Source organism: Gymnoscopelus microlampas (assembly GCF_963454915.1).
Source record: "Gymnoscopelus microlampas genome assembly, chromosome: 9".
Taxonomy (NCBI): Eukaryota; Metazoa; Chordata; class Actinopteri; order Myctophiformes; family Myctophidae; genus Gymnoscopelus; species Gymnoscopelus microlampas.
The window spans coordinates 12,457,404-12,485,390 of record NC_139946.1 but is presented as its reverse complement, the minus strand read 5'-3'; the positions used below and the strand labels follow the sequence as shown (position 1 = coordinate 12,485,390).

General features: G+C 45.3%; 1 protein-coding gene across 2 annotated transcripts; it reads left to right on the top strand.

Annotated features, from left to right (window-relative positions):
- Nucleotides 1–107: 107 nt before the first annotated feature.
- zbtb7a (zinc finger and BTB domain containing 7a) lies at nucleotides 108–27,987 on the top strand. 2 transcript variants are annotated; one of them, XM_084067062.1, is made up of 4 exons: nucleotides 108–609; nucleotides 14,945–15,508; nucleotides 16,293–17,221; nucleotides 19,272–27,987. In XM_084067062.1, the coding sequence occupies exons 2-4, from the start codon at nucleotides 15,023–15,025 to the stop codon at nucleotides 19,711–19,713; spliced, it is 1,857 nt and encodes a 618-aa protein (XP_083923188.1). In that variant the 5' UTR covers nucleotides 108–609; nucleotides 14,945–15,022; the 3' UTR covers nucleotides 19,714–27,987. The 2 variants fall into 2 exon arrangements, with proteins under 2 accessions (XP_083923188.1, XP_083923189.1); XM_084067063.1 differs by lacking the exon at nucleotides 108–609 and adding an exon at nucleotides 1,684–1,835.

The window sequence follows — 27,987 nt, the reverse complement described above, 5'->3', positions numbered from 1 at the left end:
CCAAGGCTTGTTTTTTGGGGTGGGACATCATGACCTCAGGCAGTAGGATGGGTGGGTGCGACTCTACTCACAGAAAGAAAATAGCAGTGATAGATGAGGAAGGAGAGGAAGAGAGTGCTAACTTTTATTTCACCCCCGCGTGCCATTCATTGGGAGTGCAGAGAAGAGGGAAGACTCGCCGACGTTTATTCTAAAAACCTAACAGCGGATAGCCATGGTTTAATGATGATGCTGTCCTCTTAATTTTTTTTTCAACATTTTTTTTTTAATGTTGTGCTTTTACAACTGCCCCCGCTTCAACAACTGCGAAGAAACACTTTACTTCTCGCTCCTCTGAGAGAAGAGGAATAGGAAACAGAGGGGCGAATGCTGTTTCTTTAAGAGAGAGGGGGAGTGAGAGAGTGAGAGAGAGAGAGAGAGAGAGAAAGGGAGGGACCTCTTTGCCCTCCAGAAACCAGGAAGGGAATTGAGTTGATCTGCTGCTGCTTGGTTTAGCGCATACGGGGCTTTGAGCTGCACGACAGTTAAGAGGGAGAGAGAGAGAGCTCCGGAGAGGAGGAGAGGAGAGGGCTGAGCTAACCACAACAAGCACCACCACGGCCATCGCAGGTGAGCTAAAGACACCCCCCTGCTACCCCCCTGCTGTCTGCCCTGGGCCTGTCGACCAGAGAGAAACAGGCTAAAGGAGGAGAGGAGAGAAAGGAATGAGGGAGGGGGACAGAAAGGAGAGAGCAGGGGGGGGCTGGCATGGGAGGAGAGGTGGGTCGCAGCAGTATTCACTAGTCAAGGTTCCCTTTTTCCCCTCTTATCCTCCTAAAGTACTTCCTCCGGACTGCTTTTTCACCTCTGGGAATTCCTGCGATAAAGTTTATTGGATGTATTCAAGGCATTAACTTTTCAGGCAGGTGGAAGCACTTAGAGGAGGAGGGGGATGGGGGCTCTCTGGAGAGAGGGTGGTGATGGTGGTGGTGGTGGTGGTGGTGGTAGGGGGGGCACTGGACAAGAGGAAGGAGGAACCAAAAATAATTCTGTCGGACAAGGGACAGGCGACAACAACTTTTCAGGACAGTGTCATTCCCGTTCCCCCAATTGGAGGGGGGTGCAAATTGTGTGCTATGTGCGTTGGATTTGTTTCAGTCTGTTACTGTTGTTTGACATTTCAACAGAATGAGAATAAGTGTTAATTTAGGTCAGGAGTCTTGGAAGAGTCTCTGAGATGTGTCTAGAGGTGCTACTGTGTGACAGTGTCATAGCTGATGTTTGTTTGTTGTTTTCCGACAGTGCTGAGCGAAAGCTTTTTCTGATACGAAGCACGGCCCTGTTTGATGGCTGGTCTGTACTTTTAATACCTGGCAGCCTGCTAGCAACATACTGTAGTGTATAATTCAGCCCGGAGTGCTTACGTTAGAACAAGCTTGGAGATAGTGGGGGTGGTGAGGGCAGAGGAAGCTGGGACACGTAGTTCACAGTGGGGACTGCATAGCGGGTCACATAGGATTTAAGGACTCGACATCCCAGAGTGCCTTGCCCTTGGCCATACAGGAAAGGGAACAGCCGCCAGCCTATCCCGGCAAGGAGGTGTGGTGAGTGAGCAGCTGTCAAGCCAATAGGAGGAAGGCAAGCAGAGCCTGAGTTGTGGGCTGAAAATAGAGGGGGGGAGCTGGTAGGTGTCTGCTTGTGTGGGATCAGGCAAGGGCTTGCCTGTACGACCAGGGCCACTAGCAAGTTTCCTGTCTGGTAAAGCTCCAGCCCTGCCCAGAGACGGAGGCAGGACAGCAGGCCGGCAGGCAGGCAGGAGAGGCAGACAGGGCCCGGGAAATATTTCTGCCTAGCTGGTAAGCACTCCAAATATATATATATATATATATATACAGACAATCTGTTTTATTTTACTGTGAAAGAGAAAATAACAGACGAGAAGGGAGATAGAGAAGGGAGAGAAATAGAATGCCGTAGTGTGTGTGTGTGTGTGTGTGTGCATGTTTGTGAAACAGAGGGAGATGGAGGTTGATAGAGTTCAGAGTTCTTGACCCACTTGCAGATAAAGGAGGTCAGTGCTGAGAGTAAGGTACTGCACAGAACACGGCTCAAGAGGACGCGCATTGTGTCAAAGTTTGTATTCCCACAGGCAGGCTTTTTAAACGTTTCCTTGCCGGGCTGGTTTTCTTATGTGTTTTTATTATTAGTATGGGCATGTCGTGATGATGTTTCGTTTTTTTTTCAAACGGATGGAAAAAGATGCACATCATTTACTGTTTCCTCCTCAGGGCCCCTGGGTAATTCTTCTAAGGCCACTGTGTGTGAGATCGATATATGAACGGACATGGCATCAGCTATTTGACAGACGGGAGCAGAGTGGGCCATGTTGAGAGCTGGCGTAGTAGAGGCGCGTTATGTCACATTAGTTTACATGGAAAAGGTGTGCAAGTTAAAAACTGCCGCTCTCACGGGAGGGGAGGAAATGTGGAAGCTCTTGTGGAAAATGTACCTTGTTAGTTGTGTAAGCTGCCATAAGTTAAAACCTTAAGGTCTGGAAACTTAGGTCAATATCCTTTGGCACTCCAGTATTTATTTATGGATTTCAAGTTTCTCTCCTCAGCTCACACCATACTTACCCCCACACATACATACACATACGTACAGTACATATACACACACACACACACAGCGTTTCTTAAAGCAGATTCTAATCTTGACTGTACAGCACTACTCGCCTGTGGTTTGTTTGAAGACTTTACACAAACCCTGCCTGCATTGCCTGATACACAGATGCATATTTTTTTGGCATCCCATACTTGCTGAACCCGTTTTTTAAGTGTGCGGGCACAAAGAGGGTACAAGCAGCAGGGAGTACTTGAGAGTAAATGAAGAGGAAGACGCCCAGACGCTGGGAAAGTGTTTGGAATCCTTGTCAGGAGGCACAGCGCATAGCCGGAGTGAATGACATTTTTCATTCTGTCCAATGTCACCGAAAATGTTTAATGTTTATGTCAATGCTGCCCTCGATGCCGCTTCCTGAATGCCACTGCAGAACACAAGTAACTCTATACTTTTAGTTCAAGTAAATTCCAGCAAGAGGTTAAACTAGGACGTGTGTGTGTGTGTGTGTGTGTGTGTGTGTGTGTGTGTGTGTGTGTGTGTGTGTGTGTGTGTGTGTGTGTGTGTGTGTGTGTGTGTGTGTGTGTGTGTGTGTGTGTGTGTGTGTGTGTGTGTGTGTGTGTGTGTGTGTGTGTGTGTGTGTGTGTGTGTGTGTGTGTTGCCAACAATAGACTCCAGGGGAATTGCAGGGGACTTCAGTGGCTGTGGGCAGGTCCAAGACACCACCCATCAATTTGGCGGTGAGGCTGAATACAGTTTGATATTCCTGTATGTTTGTGCCTGCGCCACTATAGCCTGAAACTAGCAGGTTCAAGACTGACTGTGAAGACAGGTTGCGTGAGGTTTGCTGTGGCAGCTCAAGGCTTCATTTTAGGGTGAAATGGCCGGTATTATAAAGATACTTTGTTTTTTTAACATACACTATATTTGTCCAAAGTTTTGTGTATGTGGTCCAAAATGGTCTGTTATGATCTATACACTGGAAGCAATCCTGCGAAGCCTTGCTATTTCAAGCCAGTTCTACATTGTTTTGTGAAGTTTGCCCTTAAACCAGTGTGCTTACTGGAGTGTTAAAACTGTATGAGTTAAAACATTCATGTATAGCCTATAGCATACCTGTTAATCGGCCTCATACGCAAGGGAATGTAGCTTCACTTCCCACTTTAGTTTGGCTCCCCTGGTCAGCTGCTCTGTATACCACAGCTCTCAGCCTGGTTAGACGGACAGACAGACCCCTCTGTTGTTTTCATGTTGTTTAGCTGGAGTTTTGGGGGAGTGAAGGGGCTTGTTCTGTTCTGGGACGTTTATTATGGAGAGGCCAACACAACCTGATCAAATTAGAGAGAGAGAGAGAGTGGGAGAGAGAGAGGCTGGGATACACAGTCAGAGCACAGGGATGTTTGTCTGGGCAGAGGTTAAGTTAAACTGGACTTTTTTTACACTTCCACATTTGTATAGTATGTGAGAGTTGATGCTGTATTTTAGTGCTACTGTATGTTGGCACAATTTTTTATTCTGCCCGACCACTGCCCCACCCCCTGGAGACATTTTAAAGACAAGCTCAAGGGGTTTATCTGCAGCCTGTTGTCAGCCTTAAGCAATAACACTTTGACCTTCAATAGAATTTGTGCCTTGAGAGACCAGGCTGTCCTTTTGGTTATGTGAAAATATCAATATACGAGTTATAAGATGCAAATTACCCCCTCCCTTTTTTTCTCCTTTTCTTTTCTTTTTTTTTTTTTTGTTGGTCTGTTGATTTAGTGGTCGTAATGGCGAGGAGGAAGGAGTGAAGATGGTTAGGTTGCAGTATTGCAGAAAAGGAAGGAGAATTAGCAGAGGGTGGGTTGGTGGTGGGTGGGTCTAAGTTTTGCCTTCTCAGCAGGGGAAAGGGGAAGTGGGTGATGTAGTGGGCACTGTGCAGTGTCTGAGACAGAAAGATGGAGCATGATGAGATGGACAGAGAGAGAGAGAGGGGAGGGTCAGATGTGGGGACAGAGGGAGAGATAGGGAGAGGGGGTAGAGGAGGAGGAGAGAGAAAGAGAGAGCTGGTCATCTGATAACAGAGCGGGTTCTGTTACACGCCTGCCACAGACACACAGGAAGTGCTCTCTCTCCATTGAGCTGTGCATGCACAGAATGGTGCAGCCCGGGCACATTGGACCTGCCATGGACTGACCAACTGACCGGTCCTGGGCTCTCCACTTGGCAGCTCTGTGATGTGTTGAGTGCCGTCTTTGAAGCCACGTGTTAGATTTAGCTACACTTCCTGGTTGACAGCACAACAGTGTTAGAGCATGTTACTCTAGCTGTAACGAATGTCAGAATGTGGTTGTGGTTGTACTGCTCTGGTGACTTGAGGAGGCTGCTATGTCAAAACATGTTCCAAAGTGGCTCCTCCTCCTAGAAGTGGAGTGAAGTCAAATACTCTTAATTCCAAAATGAGAAATCCACAATTTAGCAAATGTGAGTGACACATACTCTGGTGAAATGATTGCTAGCATGCCAGTGAAATGGAGTGGTCTTGAAGTTCTGATTAGAAAAACTTGGCTTACAAAACAGAAGCACAGCAGATGTAATCATCTGCTCTCGAAGGTATTCATGTCATGAGCAACCAAAATCTATTAATAGATAGTATATTTAAGATTGAAGAAAAGTTTGATGTTTAATGCAATACAGTAGGCTACTGGTAATATCAGTAGACAGCACATTGTAATAATAATAACTTATAATAATAACTTAACTTGACTGAAAGGATCTCAGCCCTTAATGACTTCATAAAAAAGAAAAACTCTGCTAAGTTCCTCATACTAAACTTTTATTGACCACCTGGTGGTTAAGTTTTCCCTTGTTGATGAGGGTCACATTGGGTGAGTGAGGGAGAGGTTAAATGAGTTTATCATTGACATCAGACCTAGATTACCGGGCTGTCAGTGTCATACACTCAGGGGGTTATGCATGAGCCTATGGGTGAGTTTGTTTTACATTCCACCTCAACCTCCACCTTTCTTGCTGGCATTGTCTCCAGCTTGGCAGAGTTTCCTGGTTAGTTTCTAGTGAAACGGCCCAGCCTAGACCGGCCCTCTCGACTTTAGCTTTATCAGACTCTCGCCCTTTTCCTGCCATACTCCCAATACAACCAGTCGTGCTTCCTCCCAACGCTGGTAACAGTGAGTCACTTGGCCCAGACCCTTGCTTTTAAAATCCCCCTTTCCTTGAAACTGTCCCGATACTGATTCTGATTAAATCCTCTTGCCTCGACCTTGAACCCTCTTCACCCTTGTCTAGTGATTCCCCTCCCCATCTCTGCTAATCACCAGTCCAGTAGAATTACCGGTAGTAGGCAGTTGAGAAAAGAGGAGAGGGTTGAAAAACTGAAATGACAGGCATAACCAGAGTATTATAGAGGAGAGGAAAGACCATTTTCACATATTCTGAATCCTGACTTTGATGTTATTTTACTGTTGTGCTGTAATAAAGTAAAAGTATAGGTATTCTGAAAGAAGGGTCCTTGTAAAAGATGTTGTCCTACATTTAAAATTATTGTGTGGAAGAGTTTTTTTATCCAATATAGACAAATTGTTCAATATTGTGTCCTTGTACAGTGTGTCACTGCTGGGCAATGTCCTATATTGCTCTCAGCCTGCATGCAAATAGTTATTATCCATGAGAAATTACTTCTATGAATAGATCACATGCTTTGCATGACAGACATTTTCTACAAAGTAAGTACAGTAATAACTGTAGTAACCCTATATAAAAGCAGTGCTGTAAAAGAACAAAAAACACTTAGCTTACAGAAGGTTGTTTATCTTTCAGAAACACCATCAGAAAAAGAGGGGCAGCTATGCTACCAGTCCCTCTTGTATTTCCGATTCTTCTTTCTTCATCATCTTCTTCAAATCAGGAAAACTGCCTTCCCATGCATGAAAATTAACACAACTTGGCACACAGGTCCAGTCCTATGCCAAAGTTCCTCAACTGCCATTGTGGGCCAATAGTCTTAATGGGGGCGCTACAGCTACCGTCTGGAGTTTAAAACATTGAAAATCCATGACAAATCAGTTGTGAGAGCTCTGACTTTGGAACTTTCACCAACATGTTGTCCCAATTGATCAGAAATCTTCATAAACTTGTAGGAATTATTTCATCACTCTTTTTTTCTCATAAACTTAGAAAAAGAAATAGGTCCAATGTTCATTACTTATTTATTTATTCCATATTATGCCACACTGCCATAACATTTTCATATTATGGCAGGGTGAATTGCAAATTTTATTTTTGCCAATTTCATGCTTTATTGAGACAGATACAGTGAAGAGAGAGAGACAGGAAATGCAGATAGAGAGCAGGGGAGTGACATACAGCAAATGGTACGGCCAGCTGGGAATTGAACCGGGGACTCGCTGTCATGGCTTTAGAGCCCTTGCGGTATGCATCCTAACCACTTGGCTATCGGATAGCCCTGTGCCCAGTTGTTTCCAATATTCATTTGTTAATTACAGGGGCTTCTTTCACTAGCATTCACCTTGGCAATGCAGTAAATCAGGACTTTTAGTGTCTGAGAATCAGAAGGATCCCGTTTGAACCCGTTTCGCTCCTCCAGGCTTGTTTTCTCTTGATTTGACCCATGACCCTAAATCAATGGCAGTGCAACTTTTGCAAACAAACAAAAAAAACATGGATTCAATTGAAATCTTGCTCTGGTCATTTTCCTATAGCACCTAAACCGTTGCTCCATGGTGATAAAAGCCAAGTAGCCTAATTAGAACTCTAAAATCTAAGCTTTAATTCACATAGTGTGAAGCCAAATTATGTGGTTTGTCACTTGGTGAGTAGCTCATCAAGTTCACGACTTTCCCTTGGTGTTTAACGCAATGCAACCCACCAAAAAAGCATCCGCACATACGCTGTATTCATTAACATGGAGCGGAAGAAAAGCACTGTCTATGCGCTTATGCTTGTGTGTCTGGTGGGTTTCGTGCGTATGGTTGTTCAAGTTCGAGCCCTGGGTGATGCAGAATTGTGCTTTGTGGATTAGAGGCATGTGATATAAAAAAAATACATTTTAAAGACATTTTGTTATTCTCTTCTTTTCTCTCTCTCTCTATGGTGACATCACCCCTTGTTGATTATCACAAAGAAGAGCAACATTTATAAATTGGTCAAATGTCAACTATCTGTGTTTTATAACAGTAATGCAAGAGATGTGTGAAAGTTAAAGAACAACTCCGCAAATGGTTCCCTTAAACAATAACACTTTTGCTGGGTTATATTTCTTCTCACTAGATCCATGTACTGAACAGTAACTAACATGGCGTATGCATGGGTGCTCCCCTTTGAGTCAAAAAGGTTCTGGGTTCGATACCAGGCTCTGCCAACTCTGTGTATGAGTAGCATCAACAAAACTCTGAACACAGGACCAGACCAGTCCTCAGATCGCTCGGCCCCAACCATCGCTGCGCAGCATCTATAATTCCTCCGCTTGCATTCTCGTCTAGTATCTACTGTAAGACACACCTGAAGTTATTGAGGGTTAAACTCTGTTTCTGTTCCATTATATTCTAGGAATGACTGGTATGAGTGTCAGACACACGCAAAGATACTGTGAACTATTCAGTCCTACTGCTAGATCTCGGTGCACGGCCACATTATCTTAAAACAACCATTCCACTCCTGTGGGCTGGTGGGCCGTGATGATATTGCAAGTGGGCCCCCAAATAATTGGCAAAACGCAAACATTTAATTGATAATATAACATGAATATAAAAACATTAATGTAAAAAAACATATGCCGGAACTCAATCGATTGATCAATCATTAAAATAGACTCTGAAAATGCACCAACCATCTGACCAGTGACCACACGGCTGCCTTGTTAAGTGATCAGATGGGTGGGCCGGGAATGCTTTCGAGATTTTCTAGAGGGCCTTGATCCAGAGAAGGTTTGGGAACCACTGGTCTAAAAGCAACGGCTAGCGTGTGTGTATGTGTCAGTGAATGATGAACTGCTGTGAGACAAGCCTTGGAACAGAACTGAAACAAAGTTGACGCTCGGCTCTGGCCAGTATGCCATGCGTTCAAATCATCCCTGAAATCTAATCTACATAGCTTCCCCTGCTGTGTGGTTAGTACGTGTGTGTGTGTGTGTGTGTGTGTGTGTGTGTGTGTACTTGTATTACTATACTTGTGAGGTCCAAATGTCCCCTCAAGTATAGTAGAATTTGAGAAATAGACATTGTGAGGAGTGAGGACCACTTTCCTGGTCCTCACAAGATATATGGTTGTTCTATCTATGGTAAAAAAGTTAACTTAGAGATACGTTTACAATTAGACAAAGATTCAGGTTAGGATTATTAAGCATTTAGACGTTGGCTTTAGACGTTTGTGGTTAGAGGTATACCTAATGTATACTTTACAGGCTGGTGTTGCGCACCGGGGAAAATAGCTAAGCTCACAACGCATCGGGCCGCGACGCGTTGTGAGCTTGTACATCTGCAATTTTTAGCCAGTATTTCTGCTGTTTTCAATGCCATCCTAAAATGTTGACGTCCTCACAAGTATAGTCATACAAACGTAAGTGTGTGTGTGTGTGTGTGTGTGTGTGTGTGGTGAGGCGGAGTCGGAGGGGTTAGTATAGGTAAGGTTAAGAGGAGATGAGGATATGGGTGGGGCCGGTGGGTTCTGCAGTAAGTGGCGGTTTGACTTGCAAAGCAGGCCAGTGTGTGCATGCAGCCCAGCCTTTAAGAGAGAAGGAAGGGCCGTCCCCTGGAACTGAGAGGGACACAGCCCGCCGGGCGCTCTGCCGCTCTGCTGTACGCCAGACTGCGGGCCTTGTCACCCACAGACATGAATTAGTGATAAGGAATGTTTCAAGCCATGAGGAGGTGTCAGGATCAGGTTTGTTTGCACTGTGTTTCCTCTTTCTACCTGCTCTTTTGCAGGTCATTCGGGGACGGATGGCCCCTCCATGCGGGACACCGGCCTCCGTGCTCCATTGACGCTGTATTGAGTTGGTGTGTGTGTGTATGTGTGTGTGTGTGTGTTATCTCCTCTCAGCTCAGCTTCTTTACCCCACAAAGCCGTGACCCAGGGTCAGCTGTGTGTGTCCTGGGGATAACGTGTAAGCGATGTTGCAAGCAAAGCCTCCTCTGCAGGTGCTACAGTACGTGCAGCAGCGAGGGGCAGAGAGAGAGAGAGACCGAGGAGAGCAGAATGGCTCTTCTCTCTCTGCTAGGGCTCACTGAGATCTATTTCCACCTGTGAAGGACACGACCGTTCGCCATGTGGTCGCCCTCTCCCTAGATCCTTCATCCGTCTCATCTCATTCTCTCCTCTCTCTACCCTACTCTCCTCTTTCCCTCCCACTCCCCCCCCCCCCTCTTGTTTTCTCTCTCTCTCTCTTTCGCTCTCCCCCTTCCTCCATCGAGCTTGCTCTCCCTCACCAGTGTTGATTTTGACAGCAAATTTTGATTCAGTTTTAGTCATAGTCTTTTGAATAAAATTCCATTTAGTTTTAGTCATATTTTAGTCATCTGAAATGTTTTACTGTTAGTCTAGTTTTAGTCGACTAAATATCATAAGATTTTAGGCGACTAAATCTACAGTTGATTTAGTCGACTAAAATGTATTTTGGCGGTGCCTTGATGGCGTCTAAAAGGCTGATTTTACACTTGGTTGTATGCTGAAAATAGCCGATCTGCTATTTTCAGAGCGCAACACCCAAGCGTCTTTTAGTTCTACTGGATCTCTTCTCCACTCGTCCCTCACTAACATTTTAGTCTAGTTTTTATTTGTTGACGAAATTGTCAACATATTTAGTCTTAGTTTTAGTCATCATAGCTTAATTTGTTTTTGTTTTTTAAGTTTTCGTCAGTTAAAAAAGGTAGTCGGCGAACATTTTTCGTCATAGTTTTAGTCGACGAAATCAACACTGTCCCTCACTTGCCCTCCTCACTCTGACTTTAGCCTCTCTCTCCCCTCCCTCAGCGTATTCAAATACGAACTGAGTGGCGGATAATAGAATTTGCTTCAATGTCGGATGGGCCGTTTTTTATCAGAGTTCTTGGGTTTGAGTTTGTAGAGGCTAAGCTGTCGGCCAGCTATCAAAAATAGAATAAGGTTAAGGGACACATAGATAAGGAGAGGAACAAAAACGAGTGGGTCTAAGATCAAGTGGGTAGACACTGTACCATAAGTCGAGCACAAGGGGTACTTTGAAATATGGCACGTCCTATTTGAATGTACAAACAGTTTTATCAATTGCTCTCTCAATGTCTCCATTGTATCATTGTTGTGCTCTCATGTAAACTGTTATTGACCCATTTTTAAAAGATAACCATGTGTTGAAATTAATTCAGCATCGGCTACAGATTCATTCTACTTTATGTCAGCGACATTGAAATGGTAAATATAAAAAGGGGAGATAAGAGAGAAGTGACGAGGAGATAACAACAGTGCACTCATCCCAACTTTCTGCCTCTCCGGAGAGAGGTCTGTTTTAGAGAGAACTCTGACCTATGGGCACAGCTGACACGGTGCCAGAACTCAAGGTGTGGACAGGGAGAGGCATGGCTTTTGAGAAGGGAGTGGATGTGGCTGAACAGAGCAGGGGAGAGGTGAACGTCAACCTGTGTTGCCATGTCTGCTTATTATAAGCGACTTTGGGCTTGTTTTTCCTGTAAAGTCGCTAGTAAATATTGGTGGTTGCGTTTTTTTGGGGCTTGTTTGTAAACTGTAGTTGCTTGTTTGGGCTGGTTTCCTAATGTTGTTTAAACCAGTGGTTCTCAAACATTTTCATGTCAAGTACCCCCCAAATTAGTATGTATTTGTCCACGACCCCCCCCCCCCACACACACACACACACACACACACACACACATTAAAAAATATGTTGTGCCAGGGACCCCCGTACCAGATGTGTGTTGTTATAAAAAAAAATATATGTTTTTGTTTCATTTTTTTACTAGTATTTTTTTGAAAATAGCAGATCTACAAGCTCACAATGCGACAAATAGCCAAGCTTGTAGATCGGCTATTTTCGAATAGCCGATGCATAAAGTTTGCGACAGTGGCAACGAGACACTTTACATGTAAAGTGTGATTGATTGATTGATTGATGTACTTTATTTAGTAAGACATGAGAACAACAGTACATGGAAGTACAAATTCACAATACAAGGTCTACTAAACTGGAAGACTCATAAAAGCACAGAGCTTGTTTCAAATGAGTTCCCCATGCATGTGTCTTGAGACAACTTGTTGTGATTTGACACTTTAATAAAATTGAATTGAATTGAATTAAAGGTTAAAAGTGCTCGTGATGTGGCCAATAGTCGCTTCTTTTGGGCTTGTTTTCATACACCTGGTTGCTTATATCTCTCGCCAAATCTGGCAACACTGAACGTCACCAACAGGTAGGAAAGCGAGAGAGACTAGAGGTATGGGCAGGTACGCCTGGCACGGTGGTGGTGTACATGCACTGTAGCAGAAAGGCTAATCTGAGGAATGTCAACTGAAAGAAGTGCTCTTATAGAGAGTGCCCCGCGCCCCCTCCCTGCTTACCCCCGGCCTTACCCCCTGCTGGGACTCTGTGCCAGATGGAGGTGGGTGGGTGCAGGGAGACTATCTGTCTGCCTGCGTGTGAGCGTGTCATACAAGCCTGCCGTGTTTGTGTTTTTTTTGTGTGTTTTGAGTTATAGTGTGTGTGTGTGTGTGTATATATATATACATACATATACTTTACACACACACATATATATTTGTGTGTTTGTAAACTGACAAATGGAGGATGGCTTGTTCCACCGAAACCCCCCCCCTCCCCCTGCGCAGGCTTCAGTCGATCATTTTAATCTCCCCCCACACGTGAGCGAGGGGACAGCCTTTGCTGGAACTTGGCACACAGTACAGGGTGGGGTAACCAGCTCAGACCGGATTGACAACCTCCCTTTTTAATACCGTTCCCTTGCAGCTTGTTGCGTGTCCTCTTCCTCCTCCTGTGGGGTTTTTCCACAGGGTCTGCTGTATCTGGCAGCCCCCCCCCCCCCCCCACCCCCCCCACCCCCCCGCTCTCCTCCTCCTCCCTCTGTCCCCACTCTGGCACTCCGACTGACACAGAGTGCGCAAGCTGCACCGCCCGTCTCCCGGCATGCACTCTGATCCCCACTGCCCTCTCTCTCTCTCTTCTCTGTCCCCCGCAAACTCTTACTTTTGCATTTGCATGAGTGTGCATGCACACAGGTACACAGCCATGCGCACATGCATGTATGTGTGTATATATATACGCACACACACACACACACACACACACACACACACACACACACACACACACACACACACACACACACACACACACACACACACACACACACACACACACACACACACACACACACACACACACACACACACACACACACACACACACACACACCCACACCCATGCTGCATACATGCACAGCACGCCATGTCAGCCAAGTTACACAGATATCTTCAGTCCTGCGTTCGGCCTCTCACTTATGTTAACGCTGGCCAAAAAAAAGCATTTACGGTATTCAAAAATGATTCTGAGTTACAAGCCATTCCACACCACTACACATTGTAATCTCTTAGCCAATATTCATATTTTCTGTTTTATACCCAAGTTTGTCAAAATACACTTGTTGTGCCAATAGTGTTGCTGTAAAATCAATGGGCAGAAAAAGAGGTGTGCAGGACTTATGGTGTTACAATATGGCTCCCCTCCAGATACTTGAGGGACTTGACTGGGCACTTGGGCCTGTTGATGAAGAGTCACATACTGTAGGTGTTGGAAATATTGGGAGTAATACTGATCTATATTGTCGCTTACTCAGTGGACCGGTTATATAACAATGTGAGAATTTAAATGAAGAATAACTTCAGTTCTGGTTATTAAAGAATGCACAATGTCCCCACCAATAGCACCTTCCCCTGGCTTCCCATCTCTTGTAATTAAAAACGCACCTCACGACTACAGCAGTCAAAACAGAATAAACTTGGCTACTCCTGACAGGTTGTTTCACTTTTGTTTCCATGTCAGGTTAAGTCAAAGGTGGTTTAAATGTGTCTTGCTAATTAATTTGTTATGACTAGGGGTGTGCATCTCACCCCCTGGGACTGATTTGATTCGCGATCAGTGATTGGGCGCAGATACATTTTAAGCACCCAATAGGATCGATACGATTCAATTCAGCCCTCAGGGCCCTTGTCTCAATGTAATATGATGCTGTGCGATATGATGCGTGCACAGTATTTGCTCGCCGACGGTTGACATCCTTGTCAAAACAATGGGGAGAGGAACCCAGACAGGAGAGGGAGGAAAGTTTGTTTTCTTTGAGCGAGGGGCGGGGGGACATGTGAGGTAAGCCTCTCTTGCAGGAGGATTGACAGGCAGAGAGACACAAGCATAAAAAAAAGTGTCATATTGGGTACTGAAGCCCTCGTGGATTCTTCCACCATTCCCTCACAACCTTTCTGATCAATGTGTGTTAGCGATATCTTAAATGTTAAGACCCAATGCCTCGGTTCGATTTCAAGGAACCCCTTATTACTTTTTGTCTGGATACAGATGGTTTTAATGGCCATTCAGCCGAAGTGCGTTTAGAAGTCATCTTTCAGGTGCCAAGGTGTTTCAACAAACCTGTCAGGCAGGGAAGCCAGCCCAAAGTCTTAGGAAGAGTTGGGCCTGATTTTGGTGACATGCTTTAGAAAGGAGTGGGAAATAACATAATGGACAGATGGAACATGCATAATTATGTAACATTATGAAACCTTCACACACAGCACATTATTGTCAGGCCTTGTGGCCAAACATATCGTACAATTCAGGTTTAATTTGAGAAGACTGACCTGGTGTCTTGCTATTCAATAGATGGCATGGAATTTAAACACACAACTGCTTGTAAATTGTAAAAATAAAGAAATAAATACAACGGTTGCCCAGAATAAACGCTTGAGTTGCCAATAAGTATATGGATAAAGACTGGTCTTCAATTAATCCTCTTTTAATGGGTGGACGGGGCTAGGGAGGGACATGCAGTTGAGTTGGAATTAGGTCATGAACCATGGACTGAACTCTTGCACTTGGGGGGTTTTGCAGCATGATTTTGGCGTTCGTGCAATTTAGCTCTTGTGTGTTATAGTGTGTTGGATTCTCAGCAGCCTTGTGTAGACATCTGTGGTGAAACAATGAATTCCTCTAACTCCCCATCGTTCATCCACATACTGTATAAACTATGAAATGAACTGTGAACTGATCTCCACTCGACTTTTCCCTTTCCCTCTGTGCTTCATCCTCCTCTTCCTCTCCTGCTCCGTGCTCCCTCAGACAGGCAGACGGACAGACGACAGGACGGACACGCGGGCGGCGGCTGTGCTAGGCGGCTCGGCGGCAGGCTGGTGGAAGATGTCGTCAGGGGCCGGCGGGCGAGGGGGAAGGCGGCTCAGGGGGACGGCGGCGAGCGGGGGCGGAGGAGGCCGAGGAGGGGCCGGGGAGGCGGAGGAGGGCCCCGTGGGGATCCCTTTCCCCGAGCACAGCGCCGACATCCTCGGGAGCCTGAACAAGCAGCGGATGAGCGGCCTGCTCTGCGACGTGCTGCTGGTCACCCAGGACCGCGAGTTCCCGGCTCACCGGTCCGTCCTGGCCTCGTGCAGCACCTACTTCCACAAGCTCTTCACGTCGGGGGCCGCCGCGGACCAACAGAGCGTCTACGCCATCGACTTTGTGGCAGCGGAGGCTCTGGGAGCGCTGCTGGACTTTGCCTACACGGCCACTCTGATGGTCAGCCACAGCAGCGTAGCCGACATCCTGGCCGCCGCCCGCCTGCTGGAGATCCCACCCGTCCAGGACGTCTGTACGCACCTACTGGACACCAAAGTGCTTTCCCCGCAGGTAACATGTCATTCATATTGAGCACTGGTCAGCTCTGCCGTTCTAGGTAAGTCGTCTTGTTGAACGGTGGCTTGTGATACACAGTACAGTGCTGTTCGGGACTTTGAAGGGTATGTGTTGTTGAAGAACTTGCACTATGCAAGAAATGAGTGAGCTATCCCTCATCATGATTCCAGTCCTCCTGGTTCTGCCACTTGAAAGGGGAATGGGGCCCCTGGCCGTCATACCATACCAATGCCCCCTCCATCCGTTATCAAATAGTCACGTTACATCATGGGCCTTATTAGTTTCTCAATCTGTCCCGTACGCAGTGCCACACATACACCCACAGCTCCAGGGTTACTCTAACACTTACTCATGCTCAGCCGATGGTGTGTGTGTGTGTGTGTGTGTGTGTGTGTGTGTGTTGGGAAGAGGATCCGATGGGGCGGGTAGCTCGTTCACTAGCAACATTCTACAGACCCAGCATATCACAGCTAGGCTTCAACATTCACATGATGTAAAGCATGTCAGATAGATTGGTTATGTGTGTGTGTGTGCAGTACCCTAGTGCATTGAAGTGTCCCTCCTCGCTCTGTGTGTGATCATGTACTGTATGCTCACATCGAATGTGATTTAGATGGGGCAAGCAATGGCGTGGTGGACGGAGGTAACTGTGCACTTTTGTGCCTCTCTGCGTAACTCCCTCCATCTCCCTCTGTCAGTCTCCTATTTCTTCCACTGACACACTTTCTCTGTCCTTCCCACTCCCTCCGCCCCCCCCCCCCCCCCCACCCCCTCCCAGGCGGGCAGTGAGCAAAGAGATGAAGACGAGGATGAGGAGGAAGGGAAGGGCAGAGGAGGCAAGGAGCAGGGGAATCGTCTGCGGGCCCGGGAATACCTGGAGTACTTCCAGAGGGGGGCGCACTGGAGCAGCAGCTGCAGCACGCCGGAGCTCAGGGACCTGCCCACACACCTGCACTTTAACCACGGCAACGGAGGGCCCCACAGCAACGGGGCCCCCGGAGGCCCCAGTGAGTACTACTCCCCTCTGGCCCTCGCCCTGGCCCAGGCCCCGACGCAGGAGCCGGACGACGACGACGAGGACGAGGACGATGAGGAGGAAGGCGAGGCAGGGGTGCAGGGGGAGCCTAGAGACTGGCCGCGGGGCAACGGGGGAGGGCCAGGCTCGTCTTATTACCCTCCGTCCCAGAACGGCCACTTCTACCTCTCCACCGAGTCCAGGCTGGGGCAGGAAGCGGACGTGGGGGAGGGGGGAGGGAGGGAGGCGGTAGACCGGGAGAGGGGCTCGGCCAGCGCCCTCCTGCAGCAGATGATGGAGCGCGCGGCCGCCGGGGAGGAGCCGGGGGACGGGGACGATCCCGACATGGAGTTTTACTTGAATTATTTTAACAGCGCACAGCACGAGGACACAGCCTCTGCTGCCGCTGTGACACAGGGACTGCTGCCCGTGTGGTCGTCACGGGGCGGCGCGGGCCAAGAGAGGGGAGGGTCGGCGGGGGGAGGAGGCGCGGGAGAGCGCGGCAGTGGCGGAGAGAGGGGTGGAGGAGGAGGAGGGGCCGGAGGAGAGCGGAAGATGCGCTCTAAGGCCTTCCAGAAGTGCCCCATATGCTCCAAGGTCATTCAGGGAGCAGGCAAGCTGCCCCGCCACATCCGAACACACACGGGAGAGAAGCCCTATGAATGCGCCATCTGCAAAGTGCGCTTTACCAGGTAAGCCCAATTAATGAGCTGACCACCCCGTGTGAGATCTACTAATAGTCTTGGACTCAGCTCTGTAGACGACCAATGGCAGTCGATACAAAACCAAGGGCAGGGGTATTAGTACCAGCCAACTCAGCTTAGTGTTAAGTTAGCTACTCCATTTTGATGATGTGACTATTTTAATTCCTTTAATTTGCTTAATAATTCCTATCTTTGTTTTTAATCGCCCTATGCTGTAGCCTGAATATATAATTCTTCCGATGTGCACCCAAATGCTAATCCCATTTTCTGTTCCTTTATGACAACCTGTGTGTCCAGGTTGTCATAAAGGCCTGTTTTATTGTGACAGGCTCCATAGCAAAGTCCTGGAATGTTAACATAGGGGTCCTATAAAAGAGGGTTGTGCCGGGGAAAGTGTTATCTTCCAAAGGGCTGCTATAAAGTGCTGTGTTCTTCTGATATTGAGGGGGATTACAGGACCAGAGTTGTGCCCTATCTGTGCCAATGCAGTAATTTGAACTTGTGATCTCTCTGGTAATGTTGATTATTGCCCACAGCAGAATGGCTGCCCTGCCCCCCCGCCCCCTCTCTCTTAACCTCCCTAATGCAATTTGCCATGTGCTGCTCATCTCATTGTGGCACGTCCAGGGCGAGGGGCCGGGAGTGTACATAGGTTCCCAATTGTTTAAGCCTGCTACGGCCTCTTCCTTGAAGCCATTCGCTTAATGAATTAATCAGTGCAAAGGAAATAGATGCAACAGGGTCGAAATACCAGGACCCTTTGCATTAGCCAGCAGATAGGCGGAGAATCCAATCTTGACTTGCTTTCCAGCTAGATGTGTCCGGCAGTGGGAAGGGGTATTGTAATCGTAATCCTGTTTGATCAGGGTTAAGAGTGTGCCTCACGCTGTAATAAATCACTCCTGTCCTTTAAATAATTCACCTCTGTCAGTGTGCCACTTTGTTCCAAGGCCCTGGCCTGTGTGTGTGTGTTGGGGGGGGTATACCTACTTACCTGCATGTCTCTCAGTGTCTTGCTAATTTGAGTAGTTTTGTCACAGATAATGCAAACCTACAGTACATGGCTGTTGGATGTTGTATGATTATGTGTTAGTTCATATGGAAGCTAACACACTCAGGTGCTGTGTGTGTATGTTTGTTTAGTTGTCTTAACTAATACTGGTCTGTTTAGGTGTCCTCAGTGAAGGGCTAGAAGTCTTGAGTGCTAGAAGAGTGAGGTACGAAGGATTAGGGGAGAGGACTAAGTCCTATTAGACAGAGACCAGGGCAGAATGGTGGGTGTAACATTTAGAAGCAGAATACCAATACGCAATGAGCCAGAGCTGGATGTATTGATTGTGTCATCAAGTGGTATTTGTGATCTTTGTACACGGATTAGAGCGTAGTAACTCTGGACTGAAACCAACAGTTATGGCAGAACAATGATAATGTGTGTAAATGGGAAGCTTTGGTCAAACATTAGAAAAATGTATCACTTACTTTTATAAAACCATTTCTTCATTTTTACTTTTTATCTTCAAGTGTTTACCAAAAATCAATTTCAGAACGCATAAAGCTTACATAAACTAATATTTTACAGCTCTGCCTAGACAGACAAGTTGATTGTTACTTTAGTTTTGATTGAACTGTTCCTAGCCACACATTGAACATTGCACTTTCTTGTCAGTCTTCAGCAGTGAGAAATTGCATAGATAACAATGTAAAGTTTATGGCTTGTCCTCAGTTGACCTTGCTACCATCATGGAATTAGTCCATTGGAAGGGCTCCAAAAGATGTCAGGGGGAGCATAATTGGACATGTAAACAACTAAAGCCTATATTGTATGTTGACCCATATGCATTGAATAATTAATTTGTTATTATTATTATTATTATCATTATTACAACATGTAGTGGCTCTATGTTTACATGACTCACGCTGAGTAATATCTATGACAGAGCAGTAATGTAAAGTATGTATTTGGAGAGGTGTGAGCAAGTCCTCCAGTGTACTCGACAAGCTTTTCAAATGAATCTTGTTTACTTTTTTGCCCTCTCAGGCAGGACAAGCTCAAGGTTCACATGCGTAAGCATACGGGAGAGAAGCCTTACCTGTGTACGCAGTGCGGGGCCGCCTTCGCCCACAACTACGACCTGAAGAACCACATGCGAGTTCACACCGGCCTGCGTCCCTACCAGTGCTCCAGCTGCTTTAAGACTTTCGTCCGCTCGGATCACCTGCACCGCCACCTCAAGAAGGACGGATGCAACGGCATCCCGTCCCGCCGTGGCCGCAAGCCTCGGGTGCGAGAGCCCGGGCACCCGGAGGTCCCTCTCGGTCTGCTGGGCCCCGGCGGCGCCGTCCCGGGGGGGCCTCGCGGCATCAAGGCCCGGCGGCGCTCGGAGGCGACCTCGGCTCCAGAGGTGGAGGAGGGGGCCGACATGGCCCATGCACACAGTAGTCCTGAGCTGGAGGAGAGGGTGGGGGAGCCGGGGCCCTGAGACTCCAGGGGTAAGGAGGACACTGCTGGACGCCATAGTCACTCTGCACCGACCTGTGAGATGGGCCACAGAACAGAGAGGAGAAGAAAAAAACAAAAACACGCTAAGGCAAACTTTAAAAGAAAAAAACACAACTAACTATTCCTCTATAAACCAAATCAGGGTGTCACAAAAATCTAATCTTTATGTTTCTTTCTCCATTTGCTTTAGGAAACAGAGTAGACACAAACACTCAAGTCAGTTTGTCTGTTTAAAAAGAGCAAAGAACGCTTCAAATCACACACCCACGACGTCCACTTTCTGGGTCATTTTCTTTCCTTTGTAATCTTAGGGAGTTTTTTGTACATTGGCATATGTGCTTGGGCAAAATGTGTACAGTAGATACAGAGCAACTCTGAGAAACTATGCAGTTTAATTTAGATTTATATTGGTCTTGTCCTCACAGCCTTCAAGCTCTAAGCAAGGTGTCTGTCAAGCGCCTTCTGGCTGCTGTACGGGTGAAACGAGGACAAATCCGCTGAGTGAAAACAACCCTTTTTCTATTCTTTTGCAGGTTCTGAAATGTACAGTTACCATAGAAACAACATTGCCACACTATGGCATATGCAAGTCTTAACTCACCACCACACAATTTTGATGCAACATTTCTTTTCTCTAAATGCTCCAGAAAGAATCTGACAAGGGTTTGATTGAAGTGTTACTTACTCTATAAAAATAATTATTTTAAGAATTTATGGTTCAACTTTTTAAGAAAAAACAATGTTTCGCGTTGAGCCGTATCCATGTTTCTGGGGGCTCTTCTGTTTGCAGGGCTAGGGAAGATGAGGAGAGGAGGGTCTGTGTTTATAAAGCACTACCATCGTCGATGTATCTGTAGGCTTTGACTACGTTGCCTCTTATCCCTCACAACCCTGCGATTTCAGCATTTCTATTTCCCTTTTTGATTTGTCTTAATTTTTGTTGTTGTTAATGTCGTTTGTTCCTTTTTTTGAGTTGACTGCTTCGGGTACTTGACACTTTACAATTGTATACATTGTATATACAGCGGATGGTGGATATGACGTTAGTCCCTTCTTAATGCTGAGGTATACTTACCAATCGGGTTTTTCCTCTTAGGCTTGATGTCATATTTCTCACAGAGTGAAGCTTTTGGGGTGAACGAGACAAACTGTATGAATGTTAGATAAGAAAACAAGAAAAAAAATACTGAATTGAGAAACCCAATCGGTCCTAAACTTAAACACTTGACATGTATAGTTCCTGCCCAAAGGATGCGGATTATTGGATGAATGAATGTGCTTAACTTCGTGCAGTTTTTCGGAATCTGTCCTTGTGTGACAAGACGCGGGTAGCATTTAACCAACAACAGGTTAAACGAATGGCAGGGAGCCTTGGATGGGAGAATGATAAGAGTGGGAAGGAGAGATGAGCACCTTTTCTATGTTTGCACAGCTTTACTAAAGAAATCCAACAGAGCGAGGGGAAGGGGGTATATTTAAAGGAGGGTGTCTGGCGGCGGGAGAGAATGCGCAAAAGGTTTATGTATTGCGCTTATTCCAATCGTTTTTGCCCTAGGGACCACGAAACCATGAGGCAACCTGTGATGAAGAGAGCAATAAATACCTGTCCAAGTTGGGAGGCCAAATAAGAGCACAGCTGCAGCTGGTCGTTGGGGGAGGGGAATCCATGGAAGGGGAGGGGGATCTCACAATGTCTGTTGCATTCCAAAAAATAATCTCCCCCAGCACAGCCACGTTTCCAGGCAGGAGGGGATCAAATCAGGCCTTGTTTCCCTTCTCTCTCTCTCCCTCTGTAGTCCTCTAATGCCCCCAAACCAGCCTGGAGGGGATATTATTGTATTAGAACTGGGTGTTGCTGTGGGGAGGATGCCTGGTGCTGGCAGTTTTTTGTGTTATGTGTCTTTGTGCACATGCATGCATACACGCGCATGTGCGTGCACACACACACATGGGTGAGTATGTGTGCGTGGCAGCCAGGGTCCCTCTGGCCACATCATCATGATGTGAGTCAGCCACAGCCTGTTCAAACATGCACCCTGAACTGCCAGCCCAATGCTGTTTCTCCACACACACACACACACACACACACACACACACACACACACACACACACACACACACACACACACACACACACACACACACACACACACACACACACACACACACACACACACACACACACACACACACACAGGGTCCAGGCATCCACTCGAGAAAGACAAAACACCAGAGCCAGCAAACTATGTGTGGACACTGGACATTGTCAGCGACTCCATACATCTGGATTTGCTAGTTCCTGTGTTGTTGTAGTCCAAATCCACAGTTTTTCCAAACTAGAAAATGGAGCTTGTAGGTGAAGGAGAGAACTAAAAATGGAGTCCCCCCCACCCCCCACACCCCACCAACGCTGCTGCAGTGCTGTAGTTCTGAGTATCAGTCCTTTGCACCTTAATTTGGAAAGAAGCAGGTTCTGAATGCACTTTGTTACTGAGAAGGGCACTTTTGTCAACGAAACGGGTACTCTGAAACATGCCAGTGGAGGACGACATCAAACCCATCCTCTCTCCTAGGAGGTGACATTGATCACCTTCACTGGTTTTGTTCAGGTTTTGATGACAAACTGCCAAAAAAAGAAAAAAAGAGTACAGATCTCTAAAAGAGAAGTCGGGTGGGTTCAGAAACGAACATGTTGGGCTTTGTGACCTTAAAAAATGCTTAAAAAGACAAAAATTAACCCATGTAACTGATTGCACTTGAAGTTAGTTGGTAACAAAAAATATAGAGTTCTCTATATGTCTTAATGCAGAGCAATGCGATGGAGGAAGGTTAGGGGCAAAGGAGGGAAGGCACTTGTGTGTGCCTGTACATTGGTGGGTGGATGCATGCATGTCTGAGTGCATGCATGCATGCATGTGTTGCTGGCTGGCAGGCCGGAGGGTCTCAGGACGAGCCTGGATAAACAAACTTTGTATGTACCCCATCTGGTCACCAGCTCTTCTCATGACTAAACATATTTTCATAGGATCCAGACCTCAGTGGCAATATTTACACAGGACAACAAATATACTGTATTTTAAGAACAACAGACTTGGATCTTGTCGGTTTTCGGTTGTGTGACAGCCTTAAGCCTGATTTATACTCCATAGTATGATAGTGTTATTGCCGATCAGTTATTTTCCACAAGCGACACTGTGGTGTGCTAAATCAAGGTTTTGGAGATATTTGCATAACTCTTGATTGCTATATCTTTATCAGTTTCTGGTTAGACATGATTATACAAATTATACATCTTTAATTCTTCATTTCGGCTACTCCATTATGCTAAACAGCTGATTGATTAGTGTACTGTTTGACTCATAACAGTAGTAAGCTGTGTAAGCTGACTGTATACCTTGTCCAATACAGTATATGGACAAACGCAAAAGCCAAATTGTATGCTTGGGCAACAAAATGTCCTGCTTCGTGTCACGTAACGAAAAACAACATATTTTCAACTGAAACAAATTGTCGACAAAGCATAAATCATGCATAACGATGAGAGGAGCTTTTGGCAGTGTGGTCTTGTGCATATAGTGGTACATTGTATTGACTACTGAAACGAATTTTGTGTTAATGGGTCAGGTTTTGAACTGGCGACGCTGAGACCTAGAAGCCATCCAGAACTGCTAAGCCTCGTGGACCTTACTGTTATTTCTACAAAGTCTTTGTCTCACTTATTTGTTCACCAGCCAAAGCTTCCAAAGTTTAAGTAGAGAAAAAGCCCTCTAGGATTGTCCTGCATCTTAATGTCCTGTAGACTAGACATACAGTATATTGAAGGTATGACTGGGACTCTCCGACCACGCCATCACACACCAATGTCCTCCTGAAAACATTATGCAGAAAAGTGTGTGGAATCATACAGACATTTACTTGAGTTCACGTTTTCTATTGCTGTTTGTTTTTTTCCTTATGGACTTTAGACTCAGAGGTTAATAGATGTAATAGCTTATACTTTATGTCCATCTTTGTAATTTTTTTTCCTCTTTAAAAGGTGTCGTGCTACGGCTAAATTTTTCTAACTAATTTACATGGCTGCGAGCGTGTGTGTGTGTGTGCGTGCGTGCGTGTGTGTGTGCGCGTGTGTGTGTGTCTGTGTGCGCGCGCAGGTTGGGGTTATAGTTTTGGGTTGTGGTGCCAGGAGGGTGGGGTAACTAAGAGGTAGGGTAAGGGGTGTTTTGGGTGGGGTTATGGATATAAAGCCTGATAGCACTGGAAGGAGTGCTTTAGCTGAGACAGCAAGAGTTTGCACTAAAGTTAAATGTCCTTGTCCTGCTTGTGGGAGAAGGGCAGGAGACCTCAGAAAGGCCTGCGAGTTTCCATGAGCACAGAGCAGTGCGTAATATACTCAATGGTCCCATACAGAGTCCATCCAACCCCTCAACAGAAATAATCATCTAGTCTAAGTAATATACAAACGTCCAACAACCACAGATACCAAAGGAGAGAGTGAGAGAGAAAAAAAGCTTGACTTATATTAAAGTCATTGCACATTTTAAGCTACCAGTCTTTTGTTGGATTCATGGAATTTATATATGTTCAAATCTGAAGGCTCTTAGAAAGAGGTTTTGGATGTACTGTAGGTTTTTGTGGTTACTAGAAGCAGTATGACAACAGCAAATTTGACATTTGCTCTTCCCATTAAGAAATGTTCCAAAAGTCTAGGCCATAGTTGAAATACAGATGCCTTTGGGAGGTAAGGCCTTCCCAAAAAACATTCTGAACATTATGTTTGTCCTGGTCCGATGGCTCAAATGTATTCAGGGTGGCTACCAAGCATGAATTCCAATTTAAATTCTTTCAATTTAGAATTATTATTTTTTCCGTCTCCATTGAACATAGATCTTTAATTCATTGTTTAATTAGACTTTGTACAATTGGGGAAAAAACAAAACATGTTTTTGTCTTTTGTAAAATAAGTAGTTTAGATTAACGCTTTTATTGTTTCAGTTTAATTTCTAAATTGATTGAATTGAATCAAAATGTACCCTCACCCAAGTGGACATTGTACAGTAATAAGAATGTTATCTGGGACTTTGTGGCCTTGTCTGAGGACTTAAGCCTAATTTATACTTTGTATAATTTTATACTTAGTATAAATTAAACAAATTATACATCTTATAAATTAGACTTTATGCTTGTTTTTATGGGTCCAGACAGTTCGTTGCAGTTTGGGGCTGGGGCTCATTCCCACCAAGTGGATACTAGCATAATAGGGTCACAATGTGCCTTAATTGGACTCAGTCTCCTGTATTTTACAGTCTCCTGTATTTTCCTGCATGGAACAACATTGAAAATTCACCACTATGTCCATAATTTGAGGTCATATTCTAAAAGTCGACAGTGACTTAATGCTGAACTCTGTCCGGTTGTCCTAATTTTTAAATACACCTGAAATTGATCATCAATCTACCAGTTCAGAACTGTGTCTCTATATGGCTCCACGAGTGGTATCTCTCTTATAGCCTCAGCCCCAGACCAAGGTTACTCTGACGCAGGCTACACTGAGATGGTCTTAAAGCCATATGGCTACTGCTTTTTTGTTTTGTTTTTTCCAAATTGTCCATGTCTTAATCTGTATCAAGAAATTGGAAGTGAAACTTTCGAAGACCATAAAACAACGATGACCAACAACAACAATAACTGTGTGAATGATTGAAAGAATCTGGACTTTGTAACGGCTGTTATGATGATGCTGATGGTGGTGGCGGTGGCAGAGAAGGGAGAGACTTGTTTGCTTTGCCTTGGCATTCTGATGCACACCTGAAATCTTTGTATTTTCCATCAGGCGCTCAATGCACAGCAGGCTGAGCGTGGCATATGCGATACGGCACCATGCACAGCATGGCTCTGGCACTCGACAGCCCTGGGTCCTTCACAAAGGCAGGTTGCAGTCTGTTAGCCGCTCTCAGCCCAATGGGAACAGTTTGCACTTGGAGTCTTTCTCGGTCTCTTGGGGTATAATGGTTTGCACAAAGATGGGGGGGGGGGGAGCTGGGGTGGGAGGGTTAGGGTGGATGTACTGCACGCCACGGTACCGAAGAAGAGCTTTTCATGGGTGATATGAGAGAGCCAGGTTTCATAGGACTGATGGTGTGGGAAAATTACAAATCTTGACGTACAATGGAGCTCCTCACAGATCTCACAATGAGGGAATTGCAACATGGGTTTATGTTGTTGAACTGTTCTCTGTCCATGCAAGTACTTCTCAGGTGTGAAAATGTACCCTTCCCCCTCAAAGTTGCTTCCCTGTCTTTACCTGTCTGGTTCACACCAATATTTAACACAAGGGTCCCGGGAAGTTAAAAGTAGGAACGATTCCCTCATTGTAAAGGGACTGTGACCAGCCCATTACTCCATCTAATATTGATCCAGTGAACCGTTTGGTGGAGGGGAGGGAGCGCTGGGGAATTGGTCCTAATAGTCAAGATTGTAACATTTCCAAAAGTAGAAAGGATGGAAAAGCACAGAGAGGGGTGGAAGTTTATGTTGCCTTTTCCTACTTCCTCCCTCATTCTTACCCTCTCTGCTGCTGACTGGCCTTTGATCAAAGATCATACACTCAGCGGGGGGATTTTAGAAGAGAGGGGGTAGGTGTGGTTGTGGGCAGGGTATGGGATTCTGTTTCTTTGCTTTTTTTTGCAGCCACCCCAAAACAATTTAGAATACATTCCATGAGTTCATACAGTGATTCCCAATTTGCAAACTTGGCAGATTCAAAGGTGTTTTGGTGACACCAGGAGGAGAACAATCACCAGTTTGCAGTTGGTTTATTTAAAGTCTTTCTATCTTCCAAATGCCCCTGCAGTGTGTGAGAGGGACAAAGAGAGACATGTAGACACAGCACACAGTAAAATCCTCAGTGTTAATTTATGTGTACAAATGTTGGTTTGCTTACATTTGTACACTCTTAGTTTATAAATGATAAATTAGCACTGATGATTTTATGTGTAAGCATTTGGCTACCCAACTGCACCTTTCAGCTTCTGTGATTGTAACAAACAAAGCACTTTGCGAAAAGGCCATCCCAAATTTTGCTGTCGTTAATGGTTGTCACAAATGTTATTTTGTTGTTCTTGTCAATGTTTTGGGATTTTTCTTTTTCATTACAGATGATTATTTAAATGCAAAAAAAGAAAATACAATGAAAATGGAAAAAAGGAAAAACTTGAATATTTGACATTTGGATTTGAAGTTGGTCAATGCTGCCGCCCCCATCAGGACATGAGACAAACAAAAGTCTCCAGTTTACCACCACCTTATTTCTGTTCTATCCAGCTGGTTGCATACTTACACTATGGAGTTTTTATAGGACCAGGGACTTCGCCTTATCCTCTCTCCATTTACAATCTCAGATCTCATTGGGAGAAAGGTCCTTATGGATCTAATTTTGGGAGAATTTCTTTCTTGTACAGAAACCTATGTAACAGTCGCAAAGCTTTCAGAGAAGGCTAGCTGTGCTGAATGTTAAAACTTGCAGTGTTGTATCCACTGCAGAATCTGTCGTTGTCTGCTATAATACCCTGTCTATTGTAAAAGTAAATGACTGGATCTGGTATCCACACAGTACAGAAATACATTTGAAAGAGAGCTGAAATGACCAAATGACCATCATGCAGTTTTTGTCGAAACTGCACAGTTTGTCCCGGGCCGTGACATCTAATGTCAAATCAAGATATTTGCAGTAGAATTAACAGAGAGAATTTTAAGTGTTGATCAAAAAAATAGACCTACAGTAAATCTATAGTTCAGTAAATGGTTAACTCGGGACAGAAAGAGATATAGGCTATTATTTATAATAGATTGATTTGTTACTGTGATTATTGAGATAATCCTTTACAGCAGTTTGAAACGTTCCTGGGGTAGATTATGGGGACAAATGTCCTGACACTCAGGCTTGGATGTTAATTAACCCCTTTTCTCTTCACAAAAGGTTGTTTTCACTTGCATAGCAGTATGTGTTGGAAGCCGCAGGGGGTATATAGGTGATTTTTGGAGAATTTGCACTTTTTGGCGATAAGAAAAATTGTATTGTATATGAGACCACTAAATCCACACAGTCTAAAAAAAAACATATAATTCCATTTTGTTTCAGTTTTTTTTTTGTTTTTGTTCTTTTGTTTTTTTTAATATATCCAAAAATGTCTGGCATCTGGTTGTCTGGTTTAAAGAATACAAGATCTTTCTATTAAAAAAAAAACTATGGTTTCAA